Source organism: Thunnus albacares, chromosome 21 (assembly GCF_914725855.1).
Source record: "Thunnus albacares chromosome 21, fThuAlb1.1, whole genome shotgun sequence".
Lineage (NCBI taxonomy): Eukaryota > Metazoa > Chordata > Actinopteri > Scombriformes > Scombridae > Thunnus > Thunnus albacares.
The window spans coordinates 7695290-7720712 of NC_058126.1; the positions used below are offsets into that span (position 1 = coordinate 7695290).

The window sequence follows — 25423 nt, forward strand, 5'->3', positions numbered from 1 at the left end:
TGTGAGGCCCTAATTATTTAACCACATTTCAGTCCAGAAATTGTATCCCATGGTAACGAGAAATCATCTGAAATCTTTACACTCTTAGAATAATATGTGCGTGTGCATGCATGCATGCCTGTTATGTGATGTGACGGCTGTTTGGAGTTTCAGGTGATTAAGAATCAAGAGTGCGTAGCCACATGATAACACTCCCCGAGTGCACGTTGTGTGAAGTGCAGCATGTTTCTGGTCTGTCGACATGCGCAATTGACTCTCTTAGTCACCCTAACGATGGCAACAGACCCGACGAAATACTTCTGTGTATGTGTGTGTAGCGTATGTTTGCAGTTCAGAGCCCTGAGACTGCAGGTATTTTGATGTCTAGCCTCTAGAGTGAGTATTCTCCTCCAAAGATTAAGGGCTCAGGGTTTGATTGCAGCACTACAAACCGTCTGAAAACACAAAACCCCAGTGTTTATGAATGAAAACATGTTTTACTATGAATTGTAATTCTGTGTTTTACATACTAATAATTTCCAAGATAAAATGACAGTTTATTTAAACTTTAAATTACTGTTGAGACTGAATGCTGATTCAGTGTCAAAGTAGTTATAAACAGACTCTCCAGGTTTTGACTTTTATGTCAGTTTTGCAGTTAACTTCACATAAATTTAGTTCTGACATTCAGAGAGGCCTGGTTAAAGTTGGGAACAAACAGATACAGTGTGGCGAGGAGACGTGTTAGGCCTGCGTGCTGTGCCCACTGTGTGTTTTCCATGAGTCAGAGTGGGCGTCAACCCAGCACGGGCATGCCAACGTCCATAAGCTCTCTCCATCTGTCGCCAACGTCCTTTCCTGGTGGGAAGCATCCCTTTCTTTCATTTGTCCATTTCTTTGTCCTCTGTGTTAATCACACTGACATACAAAAATGGAAGATGAGGCCGTAATTGCATCACAACAAATACTTTTTAAGAACATTTTATGGACACTAAGAGGAAGTTATGACTGGTGCTTTTGATTTGAAGAACAGTCCTTCATTGTAAAGCACTTCCACTTAAAAACATATATTACAAATGACAGATATAAATACAAATGTACTTTTTTTTTTGTGAAACACAGCTCATTTAAAATGACCTTTAGAGAGATGGACGATACATTTTGAAGCATTTGTGTGCACAAAAACAGAACTGCAGCTTAATTTATCTTCAGCGGGACACGGTTGAAATACTGCTGCTAATGTAAAACTGCGCATAACTTGTGGTTTCAATTCTTCTCAAACCTTGTACTTCATCTTCCCGATCTTGCTGATGACACAGATATGCTGAAAGGAGGAGAGGTGGGAGAGAGAGAGAGAGAGAGGGAAAAATTAGCTTGTGTCACTCCAAATTTAACTTTAACACTGAATGTGATGATAGAAAAAATATTTGCATAAGATCATCCTGCCCTGTGGGAAATTCCAGCACGTTCTGAGAGTCTCAATGTGCCATATACAGTACAGCAAGATGAAGCCTGCAAACCTTTAAAAGCAGGGAAGGTAATCTACAAAGATATGACACATTCATTAATCTAACTTTGAACGTCCCAGGGGTTCAACTCATATTTCTTCTGCGGGATAAGGACAGATAAGAGGGGAAGCTTTAACTCTGCCTGATAATGAGATCCTAACCCCGACATTCCACAGGTCACCCTCCTTCAAACTTTAGTAATGAATACCACCCCCCCCTCAAACATAGCACAAGAGACACACACTATCATACAGTACAATAAATGCAGCATACACACCCACGTGAATACACACACAAAGCTATGGTTAGGCTTGGCTTAGTGTTTCACATGAGTCAGAGGTAAATTTGAGGCCATGTCTTTACAGATATAAAAATGACAAAGTTCACACAGGTTTGTGCTCACTAATTTCAGACTTCTGCTGCCAGGTAAAGTTGGTTTAAAGCACCTGGTAGTCAGTCAGAAACTTTTCACACGCAAAAGGACTGGATTCATTTCTTTATTTATTTTTTTTATTGTATGGTGGAAAATTTAACAACACTAAAAGTTTCTCTTTGAGGCTGTACTTGGGAACAGCAGTGCTTTGGCTAAAATGCTAACACGCCTACAACGACAGCGTTAGCATGCTGATGTTTACCGTGTTCCACTTGGGGGCAGAGGATCATCATCATCGTCATCTTTTAAGCTGATAAGGCGAACCTGTTAGCAAACAGTTGCTTATTTCCACATCCAACAGTTATGGAGCAACATTATCATTCATTCATTTCAAGGTGTGTTTCTGATCAGGTGACTGTGAGTCCAAAATTCACTCTCTTTTAGCTCTGTTTTCACTCTCTACCAACCCCTGAGGGAAATATCTGGCTCTTTAGCTGCTAAATGCTCCGCTATGTTCACCAGCTGACACTCACTGTGTCCATTTGTTGTTGTTTGGTGCTGAGCAGGTAGTGTACAGTGTTTTTTTTTTGTTTTTTTTTTTAGCTTTTTCCCTCAAAGCAGCTGCCCGCTGCGGCTGAAAACAGCACTATGAGAGCAGTGAGAGTGAACCAAAACAGTAAAGTTGCAGCTGGACAGCTTAACAATGAGCTGAAACGTGTTATAAAGCTCTGTAAACATGAGAGGAGCTGCAGACTCCAGTGATAATTCTCTGTAGGGACATCTGACATTACACATTGTCATCTGATACATTGTTAATATGAAAAAAAAAATCTAGATTACGCCTGCTTTAAGTAATATAACCAAAGTGTTGGACAAATTTTTAATTTTGACTCAAGTGTGCTACATGAAAAGTCGACGGGTCACCAAAGTTATTACTATTCATCCTGAGGGGGACATGAATGCCTGTGCTAAATTGAATCCATCACACAGTTGTTGAGATATTTCAGTATTCATGAAAGTGGTGAGAGACTGACCAACTGACAGACTGACCGACATTGCCCTCCCTAGAGCCACACCACTAGCATGAAATAATAAAATTGCTAAAAGTGAAAAAGTGAGCGCTTAAAGTAGTGACATTTTTCCACCTACGCTAGTATCAGACTACATGTCTTTTAAAATGGTCACTACGCCAGAACAGGTGATCATAGTGCTTTAAATTCCTACCATGACTCGGCAAAAAGACATATCAGACTACACACTGAACGCTGGCAACCAGAGATCTCTCCTGACTTGGACGACACGTAAAGGTGATCGGGAACGAAATGCACAGAGCTGGACACACCAGGTCTCATATGTATGAATTTACACCACCCTGAATCATATGTTCAAGGACAGACAGCTAATACACACACCACACAGAAACATCCACAGAAAACCACCTGCACAAATATAGGTGATGTAAGCTGCTTTGCTTACATGTAAAGTCTCCTCAGGCAGGGAGGATACCTGTTGGGTGAGTTTAGGTTTCAGGGAGAGGAGTGCATCTCTTTGATTTACTGTGTTTACTGCCCCCCCCCCCCCCCCCCTTCCCACCCCCCCTCCCGCCCCCCTCGTCTCTTTCATCTCTTTCTCTTAGCTCTTCAAAAGGTCATGTGCTGTGCAGTGGTGACTCGGGACTTACATTCAGGTCACGGAAGTATTCATTGTAGTCCAAAGCATAACCAACAACAAAGTGGTTGGGGATTTCAAATCCAACATCTATCAGAGCAAAAAAACAGACAGTCGTGTTAAAGATTAATGTGATGTGCGTAAAATCAATGCTAATTTGGGGTTTGCATGACATGAAAAACATACAGTATGTTAAGAATTTAAACATACATAAGAGTATATAGACACATCTTCTTTTTCCCTACATGTTTATCAGTGCTTTGTACAAGGTCAGAAATATAGATTTTCTGTCATACGAATTGATCTGCAGGTCAGAGATTCTACTCTTCACAAGAATGTCTTCATTAGGAAACCGACTGCAACGATTTCACTTCAAGGTTATACAGCAGCTTTTAGCAAAATTGAATCCGCAGCATGTCAGTCAGTACCGACATGAAACTATCTTCCTATTGATACCACAACCTCATTCAATAGTCAATCCATCCGGTTATAATTCAGTCTTGGCAACAGGGCAAACAGAGCAGCCCGGACCTCTTTCTTTCCAACAGCTTCTTTCAGCTCAACAACGGGAATTGGTGTCAAAAAGGGTGCTTTTAAAAGTTGGGTTTGGGCTCATCACTCGCCACATTATTGTCATTTACTGGAGCTAATTTTGTCGAAAGGGAAGGTGGTGAAAGCTTAGACATGTGATAATCAAGTGAGCTTACTTTAAAACATGCAGTACATCTCATTCATGGAATAAGGTTTCTTACAATCACCAAAGAGACATTCATAGAATATAAAATCTGCTGTTAAGACCCCAATATCTGAGAAACAAATGTATGGAATTTGTTACCAGAAAAGTTTGTACTTTTTTAATGGAGTTCAATACAGTCTGAGAGCCATTCAAGCAATTTCAGCTCTACTTAGTCTGTTTAGCTGTTTGATGTCATGTCAGTCATGACTTTTCTTCCAACTTGCTTTTGTCTGTTACACTTTTACAGTTTACCTCCTTATTGGCTGTCCAAACCACCAAACCTTTTCACTTTTCTGACCCAATACATGAGGCTAGAAACTTGAGAAGAATTTCTGCCGTTTATATCCATATTTTCAATCATATATTCCAGGATTTACTAGAGATATCAGGCTTATCAGGTAAGAAAACATAATTAAAGATGAAAAAAATGTGAGTGTATAACCACACTTGCTGAACAACCGCTTCAGCTTTAAGAAACACCAGAAAAACACACATGATTCACTGTAACTGACATGGCGATCGCAGTACAACGAAAGATAATGGCACCCATTCTGTGGAATCAATGGAGAGCATTAAAACAAGGAGTACTTACAGTCTGTCAGACTTTCAGGCATGTTAGGGACCCTTTTCACCAGCAGACTGAAACACATGTTAGATAAAGAGTTATTTACCAAAATCTCCAAAGTTAATACAAATACAATGTTTAAAAGGCATTAAATGTTGTTTTTTCTGTACATTTCCATTTGAAGACTGTCACTCTAACATATATACATCTTAGCAATCATCAAAATGTATGTTTTTTCAGTCTTGTCACAATCTGTAAGTGGATACAGTAATGCTAACACTTGAACAGCATTACACATACAGAAGGAAGTAAACTTTCAACATGAACCATGTGCGAGGAAAGATGTTTATCGTGTCTCTGTCATCTCAGAGCCCATAGGAACAGCCCACGGACACGAGATAGGGACTGTGGATGTGTGGATAAGCCATATCTTCTTCTTTTTTTTGTGCTCGTCACACACTTGGCATTTCCCCTGGTGGGGAAAACACAGATGACTGAAAAACCCGGCTCACCCTGCGACCTTGACCATCTTGGGTTCAAAGGTCTCCACATGCTTCAGAAGGGCGTTCATGGTCTTTCCTGTGTCAACTATGGCCTTAGGGAAGGGAAGAGCAAAGGAAAAGGGAGAGGAGATCAGGAGGGAGGGACGTGGGACAGTTGAGCGCAGAACGCCTTGAAAGAGGAGAAAAATGACAGTCTGATCTACAAATGATAGGATAAAAACCTTCTTTCTAACTTTGCTATCATATATTTTCCTTAAATTGAATATATAAAGTTTTTATATACAAGTAATGAGGGCACATAACTATCTTTTTGTTTGTGACATGACATTGAGGAGTCAAGTATGAATTTGAGCTGGAGCAGCTATTCAAAACTATATATAGTAAATTTGTCAGATTACCCCTGATGGGTGTAGCCTGATAAATACTTCTGTAGTTTGTATTTCTTGGGGTAAACAGCTCTTGTGATAACGTGCTTATGTTTCTTCAGCTTTTTACAACTGAAACATGATCTCAAAGAGAAAAACACTTTGTTCTTTTTTGTCCCTTTGTGAAGCAAAAGGCAAAAGACATTTGGCTGTTACAGACACAATGGCTCCTCAATCAACAAGACACCAAAAGAAATGCAAACAAAACACGATAAAGGCATCAAACGAGTTGGAAATACTCGATAGAATTAATGCTGATGGAAAAAATAAATACACACGGCGAGTCAGTAAGATTGTTTGTTCCGGACACTCACCTCAACAATGAGCACACTCTTGGTTACATGTAAAAAAAAAAAAATAAAAAAAAAAAGAGACAGAAACACATTAGTAAAACATCACCTTTAAATTTTCAGCAAAGTAACAATAAAAGCTGGGTCGTTTCTGTGAAATTTACATTTCTTAGAGAGGGTATCTATGGCAACAATGTTGGCAGTATCATCAGCGCCTTAAACAAAAACACAGAAGTCATTCTGTTCTCCCCCAGTAATGAACATCTGTGTCTACAGTGAGCAAAAAGTCACTTCTGAGTGTTCGGGTGCTGCACGCTTTCTCTGCTGCGGGGTTTCAAGTGACTCCTTGTTCCCTTGGCTGGGTGTATGGGGCTCTTTGTCAGACCGGCGGAGAGTATCTATGGTTTGGGGAGAGTGATCGGAGAGAATGCAGGCGCCCGGCCAATGTTCTCTCAGTCTACACCTGAACGCTGTTACATAAAACTCAAGAGAAAGGAGACGGGGACATGTAAAGAACATGAAAACACCAAACCAACCTGTTTTTCTGCAAACAAACATACTGTGCAGCCGTGTGGGCAACAACTGTGTGATTATTTTTATTCTGTATAGTATGATTGTTTGGGATTAGTTTCGTTCTCCCAGGAGCTTTGAATTATTTCTGTAGCTCAATCAATCAGTCCTGAATCTGGCAAAGACTTTGGCTGAAATCAATCACTGCTTTGGTGTTTTGCGCTACAGGCATTGTTCAAGGATTGATCATCGTGTTATTATGTTCTTGTTTACTTTATAGGATATTTCATCAGTTAAAAGACTATTTACAATGAAATACATGTATATTATAGGGCTGCAACTAACAATTATTTTCATTATCTATTAGTCTGTCAATCTTTATTATATTCTTAATTAACTGATTAGTTGTTTGGTCTTTAAAATGTTAGAAAATAGTGAAAAATGTCAGTTTGCTATCATAGAAGACTAAAGAATTTTTGCATTTCTTCTTAAAAAAATGACTCAAAATGATTAATTGATTATCAAAATAGTTGGAGATTAATTCTAACCACTTAATCGATTAATTGTTGCAGCTGTAGTATATTACAGCAGGAGATTACATGTTCAGTTTTCATTTCTTTGTGAACATAAAGTGATGCTATGAACTTTATTTGTTGCCTTAAGCGCCCGTAAAACAGAAACTGGTATTTCATCCACGTTCCAATAATTCACTCATCAGTATTTCAGCCACCATTTTTCCATTTTACGGCTGTGCTGAATTTGAACTTAAACCACTCCGATTACTATCATAACACTTGGGATTGCTACGAAATCACAGAGACACGGTGAGTAAGAATTGCAGTAGAAAACCTCTTAACAGTGTCGATGAACTCTGCTGGCCGGCGTTCAACTCACAGAAACCAGAGAGCCTGCTCATGTCTCCTCACTCTTCAACATAACACTTTTACTTTTACTATGCTGTCATTACGTTGCCATTATTATAGATTGTAAAGAGCAGTTTTAACAGTTCTGCATTCATAATCTACCTGGGGCTAACATTTTTGTATAAAGGCCTGCAAAGACTGATGACTATTGACTTCATGGGAGGTTTTCATTTCATATTTTCATCAAGGTGAAGGATTGTTAAAAAAAAAAAAGTGTTGACCTTACTGATGCAGACAAAGTACAGTGATTCATGCTCTCTGTGCAAGGTGCCTGTCAGCCTTTCTGTTTTTATTCCTTTTGACCTTTCTAACCACAGTGAAAATGCATCTCGGCGCACAGCACATTCTGTCAGCTCAGCTATTCATAAAAGGGGATTTCAACATCGGACTCGCTGTCTTGCGTACGCGTGAGGACGTGGAGTTTCTGTCTTACGCCTATCTCAGAGAATAATGTAGTTAAGAGAGGGATCATTCCTCATGATTCAACAGCCTGCGTCCTCTACTGACTCCTCGGTCCTCCCCCGCCGGAGTTCAGCGGGGATGAATAGTCAGTAAATCTGCCTTGTGGGAACATTCGTTTGCCTGAAATGTCGGATTCATGGCCAGGCTGGCGAAGGGTAAAACACTGTGTGAAACTCATCGTGAGGTGTGAGGACGGCTGTGAGGGGAAAAGTCTGAGTATAGAGGTGTAATCTGGTACCTGCGCATGATTGGGCAGTAAAAAACTTATTTGTGTTGTATTCTCAAGTCCATACTGAAGCTCTATTCTGTTCTCAGCTGTTCACCTGTATACAAGTGGTCACCTCCTGACAGTTTAACTGACAGCTCCCTCTTGAGGACAAGGTAGTTTCTGTTAAAAAAAAAATCTAAATACTAAACCTGACAACGAGCACTGCCCCTTGACCGCATAATATCCTAAATTAAGTGTAATTTACACACACCTTTCCACGCAGAAAAGACAGATCACTGCTTCCTATGATGTGCAGGTCTTCTGTTGATTGGTCATTCTGAGGAGAAGAAGACAATATGGAAAGATTATTAATATTTTACTACCTTTAAAAGGGATTGTTTGTGCAAAATCAAGATGCATTTGTATGATATCAGAAATACCGTACAATAAAAGGTCAGTCAGAGAGTTAAAGAGGATGTATCATGCACATGTCCAGGTCTATATTTTTATTCTGGGGCTCTACTGGAATATCTTTGCATGATTTAGAGTTAAAAAAACTCTTTATTTATCTTAAACTTGCTCTTTATGCAGCCTCTCAGTTCAGCTTCTGTCTGAAACAGGCTGTTTTAGCTCCTGTCGCTTTAAGGCCCCCCTACCAATGAGCCCAATGAGCTTTGTAAACAAACATTAGTAGTGGGATTTCACTTATTTTTCTCATTCTTTACTCAAAATATAAACTTCTCAAATACATCGATACATGTTTGAGTCTGAATCTGATTGGAAATATGTGAGTGGATGACGTGAACAACCTGGAACAACCTTAGCAACAAAGACAAACAATCTGATGTCAGTTCGATGGCGAAATAGTTGTTAATTTACAAACAGAGCATTGAGAGCAGGCTGAAGGACTTCGACTGAACTTTGATCCTGTTTAACATAGACCTCTGACATTATAACAGTATATAAATGACAGAAAATCACAAAAAGCATGTTATGTCCCCTTTAAGACAAAAACTGGGCTTAAAATTTGGCTTTACTGTAAGATATTCAAAAGAGAACAGCACTAATGCAGGACAAATCCACCGAGGGAGACTTATTTTACAATAACTCTGAATGTAGACAGGCACTCTTTTTCACAGTCAGAAGCACGGCACGCAGCTTTGAAGAACAACTGCTTTGAAGTTACTTATCACTTGGATAAAAGGAGCAGTGACATGGACAAAATCCTAGCCCTGGGGGCAGGTCACATGACTCCATCATGACCTGTGAGATTGACTAACAGTGTCATCGCTCAGACACCAGAGCGGTGCTGCAATGTTGCTTGCTGACATCTAAAACAATCCTGAGTCTGTTTAAAAGGCAAAAAAACACAAGAATTAAAGCCATGTTGACCACATTCATCAGTAATGATGATCCTACTGTCTGTGTCAACCCCAAAAAAAACAATCTATAATTCAATTTAGGCTGTTCGTGTAGCTACTTGAACCCCTGTGGAATCCAGTTCTGTAAATAAGGATAGTGAATCCTCTCCTGTGCTGTAAAGGGAGGGAAGGAATGTGACCACATGCAGAGAAATATAAATCAGATCCTTTTACACGTGCCAAAATACACCACAGTATAATAAGTGACTGGTGACAATTGCAAAGTGATATCATTGTAAACATTCCTATATCATTCCCAAGGTGAATTCCTCACTTTATACATTCCAGGTGCATGATATCGTGTAGATATATTGTAGATCTGTTTGTCTTGGCACAGCGCAGGGAGGCCAATTAGCAGTCTGGTGTTTATCTGGTATCATGTCCTGAGCTCTGCAGTCTCTCCCAACATCAACTGTCCTTGAGATGTCCTGCCTGAATGTCCTCTTTCCTCCCTAAACGTACACAACAGTGACATCCAGTGGCCGAGGCGTCAGCCTGCCGAGGGCTGAGTTACACAAGGGGTGAATATAGGGATGCAACTAAGGATTATTTTTATTATCAGGTAATCTGTTGATTATTATTTTTTATTATTCATTTTTATGTATTTTTCATTCATTTAGTCTATGAAACGTCAAAAAATATGAAAGATTCTCATCACAGTTTCCCAGAGCTAAATGTGACATCCTCACATTGATTGTTTTGTCCGACCAACAGTCCAAAACCAAAATATATTAAATTAACAAAGAAATAAAATGGAACAAAGCAGCATTTAAGAGCCCAAACTGGAATATTAACGAGTAGTTGATTCATTGAAAAAAATTCTCATTACAGCCTCTACAGTGTGAATTTTTTCTGGTTTCTTTAGTCCTCTGTGACAGTAAACAGGTTGTGGACTGTTGATTGGGACAAAACAAGACTTTGGGAAACAGTGATCACAATTTTTCACCATTTTCTGACATTTTATAGATCAAATGACCAATCGATTAATTGAGAAAACAATCAACAGATTAATCGATAAAGAAAATACGCTTTGGTTGCAACCGTAGCTGGAACCACTACTGCTTAAATGGCAATTTTCTTGTCGACCAGCTAATTGATTAATTGTTTCAGCACTATGTAAATGTATCACAGTCACATTTGCCAGGTCAGGTGTTTAATGTATATTTTAGTACACAGTACAGTCCACCTACCAGGTAGCTCTTCAGACGGATGAACTCCACCCGGGTTTCAAGGTACTTGTTAGAGTTACGGCCAAGAATCTTGATAAACTCCACCAAGTCCGCGCAGAACTTGTAGCCTCCCTTCAGGACGCACAGCACCATTATGTTGTTGTCCCCGAAGTCGTCCATGATGTATCGGGCCAGACGCTCTGTCCTGCGGCACAAATCACATCATTGCAAATGAGCAGAAAATGATTAAAAACTCCCCCTGCATGTGTGATGGTGATGTGTTTTCTACCTGTTCTTGATCACTCCATGTGGAATATAAACACTCTCTATGTCTTCATGGTAGTGTTCGGGGTAGGTGAACAAGTCCAGACTGTAACCCGGCCAGTCATCTTTTATCTAGGATACACAGCATACTGTTAGGCATGGAAGTGTTCAAACTAGTCACGCTGGAGCCTCTTGTCACTCCTCTGTTAACCTTTAAAATGTATTCATGATAGTATAACAACACTGCTATTGATTATGAGAGTGGACACAGCTGTAGCTAATGGTTAGAGAAGTCAAACTGTCCCTGCAAAGCTCAGCTGTAATGTCAAAGCTAAACATCAGATTCAGCCAAATGAATGCTATAAATAAGGTTAATTACAGTTTAATTGTCAGAGAAATAAGGATAGAGTTTGAATTATATGGAAAGAACCCAAAGTTCTTTGGTCCTTAAATGTCTGTAACCTTTAACCTCAATCAGAGAACTATCATTACTGCCATTATTGACTTTGGCTTAATAACTATACATGTTTTTCTGGGTTGAGAGTTACTTTAGGGTTATCTTCTTACAACAGCTGTGATAGCTGAGCAAATACTGACAAAAATAATCATTCTTTACTGATGTTTGACTGTCACAAAATATAAAGACATGACCTACATTTCTGAATTAAGCACTACATACTTTGACACAACGGGCTTTGTGTTACACATACCACAATTCCTCTTTTCTTCCCTGCATTCTCCATCACAAGTAGCGCTGACAAGGTGAAAACAGTCTTGTCTGGGTTAAAGGTTCAGTGACCTTTAGTGGAAATACACAGAAATAGCTTATTATATAAATATATATATATATTTCATCTTCCTCTGGATAGTTATAGTACAAGAAAAGGGCAGGAAGGGCAAGAAGAAGAGAAACATTGGATTCAAGTTGAATTTAGTAGAAGTAGTATCTCATGTAACTCAGTCACAATTTGTTCATTAGAGACTTAACCCTACGTTCTCTCTGTGTATTAACCTGCAGAGCAACATTTCTAATCTGTTATTGTCAAAGCATTACTTACCGTTTTGTTGCCTTCTTCTCAGCGACCATTCACAAAACAAAGAAGGGGAAAAAAAGAAAGTCAAAAGCGTACGGAGAAGCCAGCCACATGGGCTGTGGGATCACGCTTGAGTCATTTGCAAAAAAGGACAGCGTTGTTTCAGTCGTGGAGAATTACAGGGATAATCAGCTTCATGTGATGCTATGCTGGCTCGTGGCCGCATCACAGGCCACTGCAGGAAGAAATGAACAAAAGTAGCAACAAAAGTTTGGTTCAATTTCTATGCTGTAAATTTTATTCAGTCAGAATAGAACTGATTTTAAAGGCTGAGTTTTTGCAGAACAGTAATCTGACACAATTCATTTATAAAGAAGGCTAAAAGCAAGCATGCAAAAGAGAATAATTGGTCATTATCCTTTGAGAATTTCACTTAGAATTTGATATTTTTGAGTTACTTTAAAAACTAACAGCTAACATAAAGCAGTGGAAACATTTTTTACCCTACTAATGGCAGATATTGCCCCAAGAAGATGAATCTGAATGGTTTTGGTCATTTATCACCCCTTATTTGCAATGAATGAATGTTGCACTAGCTGAACTTTAGACTTTTCACTGATCATAGCGCAGATCATACAGATTTTTATTTTACTCAAGGCCATGTGGTTTATGAAATAAGGGCGCAGCACAGTACATCTGATCAAGTGTCCTAGTTATTGGCGATGAAGATGGTCTTGAATCTTTCAAAGAGGTTGATGTCGTTCTCCAACTTCTTCATCGCCACCTCGAGCCGCTCCTTGTGGGCCTTCTTCGACAGGGTGTCTGTGACCAGCGAGAGGCCCTGGTACTCATGGTGCACCTTATCCCAGTTCTTCTTCAGGCGCTGGATAGTGAACCCAGAGAGAAAAACCCCCAACCATTGGTAAATAAATGTCACAATAAAGTCAGCTTGATAATGTAAGAGTTCAGCAGTCCAGAAATGTTAAATTAATTTTGCTAAATGTGGACTTTTCATTTTGTATGACTGATGCTGGGCAATATGACGCAATATCTCTTTATAGGTTAAAACTATTTGTGGATATGTAACAATATAAAACAAGGAGTTTTCCTGAAAACTTCAAAGACACGGTCAGAAATCATCTAATTAACTTCCTGTGCTCTTCCAGTCGTTTCCAGATGTCTGCAGGATCTCTCGTTGTTTTGGGGAAAGAATTGTCATTGTGCAGCCACGTGATCAAGTACCTCCAGGATGGCTTGTCGCTCCTCATCAGAGAGGGGTTTCATGGCTCCTTGATCCATCTGTTCTCTCACAAACTTGTCATACTCCTCCTTAGCCCTTCGCTCGTCTTCATTGCGCTGCAGCAGGTACTCAGGTACTTCTCCGTAATCCTACCGGTAGGAACAGGAAACATACATACATACAAAATATGAAGTTAGGCCCCAAAGATGGATCACTTCATCAATCAAGACAGGAATTTATTTTAGGTTTTTGTACATACGACTCATCTTTTTCTAGCATTCAAGGCTGTGTTTTAGAAAATTCTTATATTTTTTAATATTTTGACTGTTGGTGCTGGTTTAAGTGAACATTTTTCTTCCAAACAATGTGAAAAGTTTGTTTTTTGTGAAGTCTTTTTTTTTTTACCCTTTTCATGATGTACTTGGGGACAAGTCCTGAATTTTCAAGGAGCTCCTTGTGCCCCTTGTTGGTGTCTACATAGGTAGGCTGTGGTTTCATTGGCATCACTGCAGTTGTCTTTATAAAGTCTCTCTTGGTATAAATGCCCATAGGTGGGTTGTCTGTCCTCACAGGGACGGCTGGTTTCTTCATGGTGCAGGTGTTACGAACCTCTTTCAAACACTCTTTCTCTGAAAAAGACAAATATGAAGGTGAATAATAATTACTCAAAACACACATTGATAATATAGTCAATATAGTCTGTCCGATAACTTACTTTCAGGCAGTTTGGGCTCTTTTGAATGTTTCTTGAGGTATTTTTCCGGGGAGGGCACCTCGACTTTTGCTGGTCCCATCGTTTTCATTGTATCCTTGGATAACTTTTCCTCAAGAACAACCATTGGCCTGAACTTGGACATATACCTTTGGAAACAGCACATTGGAGCAAGCAATAATAAAATGTATTTCTAATTACTTTTATCTTTAAAATGCCAAATTCAGTGCTTCCACCATGCATAAAATTATCTAGTGTACAGTTTATTACACATTTTAAGTAGTATTTCTTTTTATTCAGGCCAAATAGTAGCGAAAGACCAACTGCAGCTGTCAAAATGTACAACTTTACATCATTTTGCTTAACCACTAGCGTTAGCTGATGGTCTGTCTGGCTAGTTTATGCTTCTAGGTTAGCTAAAAAGGCTAATTTGATCAATATGATGTTATTTTTTTAGGTTATAATGCTCTAAAAATACCTTGGCGGTTTTTGAGTTGGAACCCTCTCCTTTGGTATAAGATTGTAGACGCTTTCTCGTGGATAAACAACTTCAGACATGTTGAATGACTTCAAATAGGAGCTGGATGAAATGTTCAGAAAGTCACGATAACTGAGTTCAGGCAGTAAAGGAGCTAACTTGACCGAGCTAACATTTGGTTCAGTGCGATTTGTTTGACAACACGCTGCCGGCTAGTTGCTAGGCGACCGCGGGAGCAAATGTTGCATTCCGAAACAGTCGTAAAGTAGCAAATCTGAGGTAAGATTACACTTTCTTACGATATCCGAGCTGTCTACATGTAAAGTTATGAACTGTGTTTTCACTTACAGCGCCCTTTTCCTGTGTATACAACTCATTTTATTTACCCAATTAGGAATATATTCATTCTCCGCTCATTCTGCTACGTCTATGCCAATTGATCTCTACAAATGATCATCTCCCACCGAAAACTGACGTGTCAAAGTATATATGTCATTTTTTTTTATTCCAACTCCAATTATCAGATTTCTCATTCATTGTTCTAATTGCTTGCTTATATTTATTTGTCATACTTGCGAGTTTGAAGTACAGAATTACGTTGTTTTGACGGCTCTTGAACGCAGCGTAAGGTCATTCGTTTTAGCAGTTTTCGCGATACAAAAACCATAAAACACAACGTGTATCGTTCAGTAATACTAGTGTTGAATTTGTGAGCATATTTTTAGATTTTATAGACAATTATAAACGGAACAAGTACATACAGTGATAAAAATATTGCAACTTAAAGTCTGGTGCGCTTTCGACTTCCCAAAAGAGATTCATGAGTTTTGTCCCTCCAGGCGGACCGTAGTTGTTTGCGGACTGCGGGGTGATCGTCCTGTCAAGTATTTACAGCTGACTGGTGCTTTCACGTTTTAAACAAACCACGTTGTTGTCACATACTCTATTAAAGCATTAATTAAAGGGGTTTGAGAGACAGAAAGCCACCATTTCACGTGAGTGTAAAATAGCGTTACATTAAACCTATAATTTATGTTTAAAAGTACCACTAAAGGCAAAACACGTGCAAAGTTATTATACACACTGTAGGCACTGAAAGAAAACCCGAGGTTGCTACTGTGAATAATACACATTTGTTAAAAGTGCAACTGCATTTGAAATGTCCTCTTAAATAGTATTTTCGTCTTCACAGGAAAATCAGCTGCTGTGCTGTCATTTTACATCTAAATGGGTTTATTCAATGCAAGTCAGCTTGCACTAAGAGTTGTCAGATGCTACCTGAGTCCATTTCCAAAATCAAGATCATGGCTTTCCACCAAAGCTTCCCTGCTGGGGGACAAGAACATCCTGCTCATGGGTCCTCCTGGAGCAGGGAAGACCACAGTGGGGAGGATAGTGGCCCACAGACTGGGACTGCCTGTCATTGACGTTGACGACGACGTCTTGGAGACAACATGGAAGATGCCAGTTGCTGCCAAGCTGGCTGCGATCGGTGGAGAGCGTTTCCTGGAGGAAGAAGGACAAGCATTGTGTAACTTCTCTGCCTCTGGGTGCGTTGTCTCCCTGACAGGCTCGAACCCTCTTCATGCTGAGGCGATGCAGCACCTCAAACAGACCGGGCTGGTCATCTACCTGGACGTGCACAGTGAGGACATCATACAGAGACTCGCCAGGATGAAGGTGAACAGGATAGTGGGCCAAGAAGCAGGGGTATCCATGAAGGACATTTTGCATTACAGGAAACAGTTTTATGAGAAGTGGTTCGACGTGCGGGTGTTGTGTGGAACAGGCGACACGGTGGAGGAGATAGCGGAGAAGGTGCTGAAAGCTGTGGACAGATATCAGAACCACGATGGAGAAACATATGTGTCCACCAGGAGTGACAGCGCAGGATCATCCGGTCAGAAAACATACTTCAGTGATGTGGTAGTTGAGGGTCTGGCCACAGATGGAGGCCTCTATGTACCCAAAAATGGCTTCCCAAAGATGGATGCCCGTGAATGGCTGAGACTAGCTGACATGTCATACCCAGAGCGAGCGTTAGTTTTACTTGAGAAGTGCATACACCCATTAGATGTATCTGCTTTGGATCTAAGAGAGATGGTATTTAAGGCGTACGGGTCGAACTTTTCCAGTGAGGCAGTTGCACCTGTAAAACACCTGATCCACAATCAGTATGTTCTGGAGCTTTTTCATGGCCCCACCGCCTCATTTAAGGACCTCGCTTTGCAGCTGATGCCCCAGCTCTTCGCCTACTGCCTCCCACCGATGTGCAACTACCTCATCCTGGTAGCCACGTCCGGAGACACCGGAAGCGCGGTGCTCAGCGGTTTCAGCAGGCTCAGCAGCACTGACAGACACAGGACCGGGGTGCTGGTGTTTTTCCCAGAGGAAGGGGTGAGTGAGATTCAGAAGCTCCAGATGACGAGCTACAAAGAGGGTAACGCCAGGGCTGTCAGCGTCCTGTCAGACTTCGACTTCTGTCAGAGAACCATCAAGAGGATGTTTGGAGAGTCCGGGCTGACCGGGCACCTCGCCGTGGAGTACGGCACGGTCCTCAGCACCGCCAACTCCATCAACTGGGCACGTTTGTTACCACAGGTGGGTAACAAAGATGATCACTGAGTGCGGCTGCAAGGAAAATGACTTTCTCAAATAGCAGGAAAGGCACAAGTGTTACTAACGACATTAACGATGGTTCAGTTCTATCCAGTAAGCCGTGACAGTGAGTCAGCATGAACAATTCAGCCGTCCTTAATTTTATTATTTACGCCTGCGCTTTTCCTGCTGTGAGATGTCAAACTGACTTCCTGTGGAAAAACACCTATTGTTAAATCAGTAGATTTTTTTTTCCAATTATTTTTTAAATAACCTTTAAATTGTCAAAAGCAGATTTGTCAGAAAATAAAAAAAATATGCATATCATGGTCGTCTTGTTATATCCAAACAGTCCAAAACCAAAAGATAATTCATTTGTCATACAAAACAGGAAAAAGCAGTAAATGCAGAGAATATTTAAATATATATTTTTTTATGAAAAATGGTTTCAACAATAACTGACTGACTGTTGAGGAGTTGAGATAATTTAATTTATGTCCAGTGCAGTTTGCTTTGTTTCTGAGAAGATATGTTTTTATTTTTAAACCTCATTTAACCATTTTTTTAAAATTTTTTTTGTTTATTTACAGAAAACATGTAATACAGAGTCGTTACAAAACGTTATTGTGACAGGAAAGATCAGACAACAGATGTAACATAAATCTTGACACAATAAACTCATATCAACACATTCAAAAGTAACGTATAGAAAAGACAAGTAAGCAGAGATAAAAGAAAACATAAAGAAAAAGAAAGAAAGAAAAATAAATGGCCTGAGGTTTGTTTTGATGCAGCCAAGAATGAAATGTCACTTTTTTTTAACAGAGGTGAGGTACATGTCAAAATCTGTAAGAAACACTTTTAAAGGATGCTTTTTCTTGAAGGCATCTCATCTTATGAATAAAGGATGTAAAGATTCACAATGAACTGAACATGGAAATCTTAAGAGAGTAGTAGAACAGAATATCAACTTCCTCAGTGTATGTAATGACACTGCAGTGTTCTCCTTTTCAGGTACACCCTGCTTCACTAAATTAGGGCAACTTACATGTTTATTATTCATTATTCTGCTGAAAAAATGTCAGGCAGCAGGGAAAACTGCCCATTAGAGTCCAGAGTCCAAGGTGACGGCCTCAACCAGCAGGCCAAAACTCTTTCTTTATTTTAATTACATGTATTTTTGCCTAAAATAGTCAAATTTAAAGATGTTGAGTCAAAAAAAAAATAGCTGATAAAGCCTCACAAACCCCCAATGTGTAATTTGTGTGTAACTGTCTGATTTAAGCTCCTTTTCTGATCATTAAAAGTCCGACATTCCCAGAAATAATACTGAGGACGTGACCTCGTTGTCCTCGACGCCCTGAGTCTGCTGGCAGATTGTTTAAATTATGTCTAAAAACAGAGATTGTAGGCTGCAGTAACAGACTAAAGGATGAGCAAAGTAAAGTAAGTTTAATATCCTATAATTTGCTCAGTCACTGTGATTTAATATGGTCCTTTTTGTTTCCAGTTTTATCAGGCAACCACAAGGGAATTAACTTAAATGTCAACTCAGGGCCCTGCGCTTTATTCTGGTGTTTTCAAGAGAAGTGACATTTTTTATCTGTTGTGTCAGATTTATTCTGCCAGAAGAAAAAAGAAGAAAAGTTTTTGTGCCGCACACAACTGCACACTTTTAGTTGGCACAGATTTTGTTAACTTTCCTTTCTCTCGCAGGTGGTTTACCATTCCTCCGCCTATCTGGACCTGTGCAGAGACGGTGTTATCAAGTTCGGGGAGCCCGTTGATGTTTGCATCCCTACGGGTAACTTTGGCAATGCCATGTCAGCTGTGTACGCCAAGCAAATGGGCATCCCGATAAGAAAAATCATCTGCGCGTCCAACCACAACCACGTCATCACAGACTTTATCAGCACAGGTGAGTACGATCTCCGGGGACGGCCTCTGATGCTCTCCCACTCCCCGGCTATAGATATCCTGAAATCCTCCAACCTGGAGAGGTTTATCTACCACGTCTCAGAAGGAGACAGCCGTCTTGTTAAGGACCTGTTCACATGCTTAGACAGACAGCAGCACTTTCAGGTTCCTGAGCCTCTTCTTGGCAGGATACAGCAGGAAGTGCTGGCCGGCTGGTGCTCTGAAGACGACTGCTTGGCCGCCATCCAGAGCGTTCACACGCGGACGGGCTACGTCATGGACACACACACCGCCGTGGCGAAAGTTGCGGCTGATAGGCTGCAGGACGGCTCGTGTCCCGTGGTGCTCTGTTCCACTGCTCACTACGGGAAATTTACTCCCGCTGTGTTCAAAGCGTTACAAATCCAAAATATTCCAGAGGATCCTGTGGAGCAGCTGGAGAAACTGGGATCAACCGCATCCAGACCAGAAACGCACAGAGACTTGATGACATGCCTCCAAGAAAGCGGCAGGAAGGGACACACTGTCTGTCAGGCAGATTATGGTGTGCTGGTAGAAGAAGTGGAGAATATGATACATGACTCCTTCTTGAAAGTCATGTAGCTTTATCTCAAATTAACATTAATTTAAGTCAGAATTAATAATTTACAAATAGTAATATTCTTCTTTATGCGTCCTGTATGTATTGTGTATCATTTGTATGACACTTTTTAAAGAAAATATTACAAATTACAGGCCAAAAAAATGTTAAATCTTGCACAAAAGACACAAAAAGGTGCAAGAAATTCAAACAGAGAAAGAACAAATAAATAAGAATGAATAAAAAGTGCCTATTATAAACCAGCCTGGTTATAACTCATTTAAATTTAAAGGCCAAAGTGATTCTGCCAAGCTGAGCCTGTAGGGTTGGGGGGAAGAAAAGTGAACAGCACATTCATTCTGATTACACTGTAATAGAGCTCTAAACTGTTTTCTTGCTTGATTTAAAGCCTATTGATTACTCAACATTTCTTCACATCATTATCTGGAGTCATGGCCCACTAGATGGTGATGTCTACCTCTCGGCCACTGCTGTGTGGAAACACTGGTGCCAGTATTTCTGTAACACTATACGATTATCGCTGTAATAATGAGAAGATCAAATAAACTAGTAATTTGTGATGTTAAATCAATATCTGTTGCCATGTATGCTCATTGTACTATGATAAAGTATATTTGCAGTATATTTCTTTACCTGTCCAGCTCCATTGTGTCCTGACACTCACAGTTTTACATTGTAATGATGTAAAACTCACTTTTTAAACATTTAATCAGTGTTTCATGTATCAAAATGTGCCAATGTTCTCATCATTTTACATTACTGAGAGGCTAAGACAGCAACATGGTGGATTTCACTTGCGTGGCATTAAAATACAGATAATGAATTGATCTCTCTGAGAGTCAAAGTCCAGTAATTGCCAGGTGAGGAGCTAGTGGTTAGCTTAGCTTAGCTTAAATACAGCTAGCTTAACTATAATGTCAAAAATGTTCCTCCCGGTGTGAATGACAGCATTAAGATTTTGTCTTTCCTTGGTCTCTAATGTCAATCCAGGTATTTCTGAATATAATTTCAAAATTATTGTATTCTGCACTTAAGATTTATTACAAACACAGCTGAATGAAATGATTGAAATACAGTCAACAGAAATTAAGTCATTGTGCTTCTCCAGAGGAAGTGGCTCAACTTAGACATTCAGCTCATGTTTCTATCTGACTTCAGCAACAAGGAAGGGCATTGTGAGTTTTGTTTTTTTTTTCCTCATAAAAGACCTGAAACTGAGACATTGCAGTTACAGTTTGACTAGCACAGAGCTTCTCTGCTTCTGCTGCGACCGAAACAAGGGAACAAACTTTTAGCTGCAGCAAGAAACTGAATTTTTGTGACATATTTTTTACAAATGTTTTATTTTGTGTTATACTATAGATGTAATGTTTGGACCAGTTGATTAAAAGATGTCTTAACTCATTTCTAGACTATGTGAGGAGCCTTTTTCAGTGCTGTGATGCCTGTGTAGTGTTGTTTTCCTCACATTTGCATCAATGAAAACAGCTTAAAAGCAGAGCTGTAACTGCAACTGATGACACCAAGGTCATGTAATTTTTTTTCCCATAAAATATTCTTGGAAAGGAATTAATTGATAAATATGTACTGATTTAAGTCAGGATTCATATGTGCAAGTAACATTCATCTAGTCAACACTTCTTGGTTTCTAAGAAAACCAAATAACTCCTTTTTTTTGCCAGACAGCTGTTAAAACAAACATCATATAATACAGAGTGAGCCTGAGGGCAATTTTCCAGCCCTCGACGTCACAGAATCCATAACAGGAGAGTCCAGAAATTAATCCCGTCTCTGTGGCTATCAGTCGAGTCATTTAAATCCAGGTGCTGCCTCAGCAGGGGCAGGGAGAGGAGGGAAGAAGATAAGTTTCATAGATCTCCAGGATTGCTTATGACTGCAGTTGTTGAGAAAGATGGAAAGTCAGGCTAGATTTGACAAAGCACTTTGCTAGTATGCCCTCTGATCTGGATCACTGTCTCTCTGTGTCTTTGCCAGAACTGAGAAAGAGTTTTTCCTCCTCCTTTTTTATAGTTCTTAATTACATTATATGTATAGGGCTGGGTGTCAAACCTCATTATGTTTTTGGCACAGACCAAAATGTGTCTATAACATCAAGTTGAAAATTGTCAGATACTGAAAACTGTATTGAATGTCTTGTCAGATTTTGTACTCTTCATTGCTTATTTTTTAATCAGACATCACAGAAGAAGGCCACAACATACAGTCAAAAGCTCTGGAGGAAGCTAGTGAACCTTGAGTTCTGAATATTTTATCACAAATGTGTGTTTCCTACATGAAGATACCACCATGCTCAAGTTGAATTTGGTACAAATAATTGGTTTTGTCATCTCAATACCATACCCAGTCCTTATTATATATACAATTTTTCATCATAAAAGCCATTTTATATCACATATCTGCAATCAGCATCTACAGTAAACAGCAAAATGTGTCCATATCCTTTCCTCTTATTTCCTCAAATGTTTCCCTTACTTTTATATTGTGCTACATACTGTACAGCATAGAAATGAAATCCCAAACTAAAAGTAAAAACCCCAACAATTTCTGACCTAATGGCGCATACTGTGAACACACAACGTCCTCGGTTTGACTGTGACTGGGCACATTTATTGCATGACATTCCCACTGTTCTCTCTCCACTTTGTTTTCTGTCACCTATCAAGCGACTACTCTTGCGCCCCCCCCCCCCCAAAAAAAAAAAACTTTTAAAAAATTCAATCACTTCTTCATTTTTATATTAACATCTAAAGAAACAAAAACAACATGAATGTGCACCATATTAGTCTTTGACTTACAATTAAAGTGGAGGAAATGGAGGAAAATTTTCAAAACTGAGTGATGGCCAGAAAGGTCTGGGCCCCTTAGTTCCAATTAAGGGAAGTCTTAAAATGATATCATAATGTCATAAAATGATACTTTCAGCTCTGGTCTGCACAGAGCCGTGACCCAAACCCCATCCAACATAGTGCCTAACCTCACCGATGCTGTTGTGGCCAAATGGGAGCGAATCCCTGCAGCCAGGTTCCAACATCTTATGGAAAGACTTCACAGAACAGTGGAGGCCAGTCACGTATGGGTGTCATGTTGGGACTTTTTGGCCACATAGTGTATGTTTGATTGGTTTAACCCAGCGGTGTTTGTGTGAAAATGGTTTCTCCAAAGTTTGAGGTGATCCATTGCTCCTGACAGAATCAAACCTGTGCTCTGGTGTTTCTGTGCCTGTGGAAAACAGATAGACAGAAAGAAAAAGCTGCAGAGGGACATCAAAATAAATTATGACTTGGGCTGTTTTTTTTTTTGAATGAGTGCAATATTTTACAATCACCCCCTCTGACTATACTATTACTGTGTTTGCAGACATTTTTCCATGCTTACAGGATGACTGATCACTTTTTTGCTATGCATGAATATATTACATAGTACATGGTCACATACTGTAGGTTTCTTTGTAGCAACTCTGTGCTTGTTCTTTCTCTTTTGGTCTCCATCCGCTCTGTTTCTATGGTTTGCTTCACTGTGAGCACTGGCCTTATTAATCAAGCTGCTTGGCAGGTGAATGTGAGGAATGGGTGGGTAAGTGTCTGAAGGGGGAGGAGGGAAGTGTGCAGGTGCATGTGTGTGTGTGCCTAAGTGGTGAAGGGAAAGAGAGAGCCAGCTGTTGCTCAGCACCTAGTGGCCCACGGCTGGGTGAGCAAGGATAATTGCAGGTACCAGCCTGTTCCCATCTCCTTAATGTGAACCTGTGGCATAATGGAAACTGCTCTTTCACAGTGGAAGGAAATAGAAAGTGGAGAGGAGGAAATTAACGCATCGGAAGGGTTTGGAAAGAAGATTCGGTGAACCGGGTTGATTTGAGGTTCTGCTCCCAAGAACCCTGACTCGAGTTTCTTTTCTTTGTGCTGAAATCCGCTGTTTAGTGTTGAGATTTTGGCAAAGCTGTGACTTCGGTCTACAAATATGTTTTCAGGATTACACTGTAAAAAAGAAAACTACTATTGACATTTATTTATTTCAACTATCTTTGTTTTTCTTGTGAAAACTTGGCTCTAGAAAATATCCTCATTATCATTAAAGTACCTTTAAAACATAATTATAAAGCAAGGGAAATGTTTGGGGGGTTTTTTTTGCTTAAAATATGCAGGTATTTGTAATTAGTGTCCCATTCAATAAATGGATTTACTTGGTGCAAATTACATTAAACGTAATGTGTAATGTTTATTACAACAACTACTGAACAGACCTTCACAAATATAACAACTGCTACACATATATAAACTTGTATGCAATAATAATTTAATAATTTGTGTAATTGTATGATTATTATTATTACAAACACAGTATTTTGTACATTATAGTATTGGCTTTTCATTAAAGTTGCAGATTTTATTACATTTTCAACCATTAAGAGGAAACATCTTGTTACATTTTGTTATATTTCTTGCTACAAAAACTCTCGAAAAGGCTCTATAGATGCAAAAAGGCGTCAATTTATTTCACAAACAAAATGGACACAGTACAGAAAAATGTGAAATAAAGGTGCTCATACAGGAAGACCAATATTACCACAACTAGCAAGTTAAACACTTAAAATCATGTGACTTGATCGTTAAAATTGCCCAGGAATCAAAGGTTAAGTTAACTTCTGTGAAAATGAAAATAAGTGTTGCTCTTTCTAGTTCTCAGTGTACATTTCCTCCTCGTATCTTCAAATTCTACAATCATTTGTGTCAGATTTAGGTTTACTGACATGACCTGTATATGTTAAGAACATAAAAATACATAATATTTAACCATTGTGGAACGTGAAACTGCAGAAAATCCTCCTCATGAGGTTAATGATCTTCTGACCTTTCATTATAAAATGAGTAAAGGTGGAGAAAGCTACGTGGTTCAAGTCATCTGATCTGATATGACAGCACAGTAAAAACTGTGACTGTCATACTGTTAACTAGACCGTTACACTGTTATACTGAAGTGTTTTTCACCATGATTAATGGTTTCTTTCTGGAAGCAAGAGCAGAACAATCAGCCAACACATCTCAACATCGTGTTCACCCGAGGCTTCCCTGCTAATTACCTAAGACATCGATTCACACCCCAACATACCTGTACCGAGTGTGAGGAAGAGGAGGCAGAGAAAAGCAGTGCTAATGAAGGTGTCAACAGGAGCTGGCCACCAGAAGATGACGGTTATTGGAGCACAGATTGAGCTCATTTGCATTTTGATGCAAACTCAGAGCTGAACAATACGCATCGGCGCCTATCTGCTGTTAACAGTCTTTGATAAGCTAACAGACAAAAAGCAATGATTCAATTCAAGGTGAACACAATAACCGAGGGGTCCTGAAACAGATTACATTTAACTGATGTGTCCATCAGGCTTCTGGCGACCGTCTGCCAGGATCCTCTCCTCTCTGTGATGAAGGAAAGAGAATCCATTTCTCACTCGCAGAATGAGAAATCAATGACCCCGAGATGGATCTGTGTGAAATGAGATATGAGCCTCGTCTCAGAGGACTCAGCAGGGCTCAGATTGACAGCTGACTGACAGGGGTTAACTGCCAGGGAAGGCCGACAGGCTCCGAGGTGTAAAACTGACCCTCTCGGACTCTCACTCCAAATATAAAGTGGAACTGAAGGTTAAAATGGTACATGTTGAGGGCACGGCTGATACACGGAGGCCGGCTGCGGCATGAATCACAAGTATTCCTGTAATGGACCGTACGCTGAGCCCTGTGCCCCTGTTGCTACGCCTATCAAGCTGTCCCTTCTGGTACAGTTTACAATAATAACCGTGGCAGATTTAGCACTTGAAATT

General features: G+C 39.8%; 3 protein-coding genes across 3 annotated transcripts; 1 reads left to right on the forward strand and 2 right to left on the reverse strand.

The window, feature by feature from the left end:
* Positions 1 to 566: 566 nt before the first annotated feature.
* Positions 567 to 12218, reverse strand: prtfdc1a (phosphoribosyl transferase domain containing 1a). The gene is made up of 10 exons (XM_044340396.1): positions 12063 to 12218; positions 11715 to 11803; positions 11030 to 11136; positions 10762 to 10945; positions 8422 to 8487; positions 6072 to 6089; positions 5342 to 5424; positions 4857 to 4903; positions 3542 to 3618; positions 567 to 1303 (listed from the first exon to the last, which is right to left on the reverse strand). Exons 2-10 carry the CDS (start codon positions 11745 to 11747, stop codon positions 1256 to 1258), a joined length of 663 nt encoding a protein of 220 aa, XP_044196331.1. The 5' UTR covers positions 11748 to 11803; positions 12063 to 12218; the 3' UTR covers positions 567 to 1255.
* A 90-nt stretch (positions 12219 to 12308) lies between these two features.
* Positions 12309 to 14685, reverse strand: enkur (enkurin, TRPC channel interacting protein). The gene is made up of 5 exons (XM_044340395.1): positions 14469 to 14685; positions 13994 to 14139; positions 13684 to 13907; positions 13281 to 13427; positions 12309 to 12921 (listed from the first exon to the last, which is right to left on the reverse strand). Exons 1-5 carry the CDS (start codon positions 14546 to 14548, stop codon positions 12748 to 12750), a joined length of 771 nt encoding a protein of 256 aa, XP_044196330.1. The 5' UTR covers positions 14549 to 14685; the 3' UTR covers positions 12309 to 12747.
* A 541-nt stretch (positions 14686 to 15226) lies between these two features.
* On the forward strand, positions 15227 to 20208 carry LOC122972561 (threonine synthase-like 1). Its single transcript, XM_044339751.1, has 3 exons — positions 15227 to 15463; positions 15661 to 17069; positions 18783 to 20208. Exons 2-3 carry the CDS (start codon positions 15696 to 15698, stop codon positions 19584 to 19586), a joined length of 2178 nt encoding a protein of 725 aa, XP_044195686.1. The 5' UTR covers positions 15227 to 15463; positions 15661 to 15695; the 3' UTR covers positions 19587 to 20208.
* Positions 20209 to 25423: the final 5215 nt, after the last annotated feature.

Excerpts from the sequence above, each read along its gene's own strand:
- prtfdc1a (XM_044340396.1), bottom strand. The coding sequence starts at position 11,747 with ATGGAGAATGCAGGGAAGAAAAGAGGAATTGTG. Across the intron at positions 11,137-11,714 it reads GGAAGAAAAGAGGAATTGTG|ATAAAAGATGACTGGCCGGG; the intron begins GTATGTGTAACA and ends TGTGTATCCTAG. Across the intron at positions 1,304-3,541 it reads AATACTTCCGTGACCTGAAT|CATATCTGTGTCATCAGCAA; the intron begins GTAAGTCCCGAG and ends TCCTCCTTTCAG.
- enkur (XM_044340395.1), bottom strand. The coding sequence starts at position 14,548 with ATGTCTGAAGTTGTTTATCCACGAGAAAGCGTCTACAATCTTATACCA. Across the intron at positions 13,908-13,993 it reads AGAGCCCAAACTGCCTGAAA|AGAAAGAGTGTTTGAAAGAG; the intron begins GTAAGTTATCGG and ends TGTCTTTTTCAG. Across the intron at positions 12,922-13,280 it reads AGCGACAAGCCATCCTGGAG|CGCCTGAAGAAGAACTGGGA; the intron begins GTACTTGATCAC and ends TTCACTATCCAG.
- LOC122972561 (XM_044339751.1), top strand. The coding sequence starts at position 15,696 with ATGGGTTTATTCAATGCAAGTCAGCTTGCACTAAGAGTTGTCAGATGC. Across the intron at positions 17,070-18,782 it reads GGGCACGTTTGTTACCACAG|GTGGTTTACCATTCCTCCGC; the intron begins GTGGGTAACAAA and ends TTTCTCTCGCAG.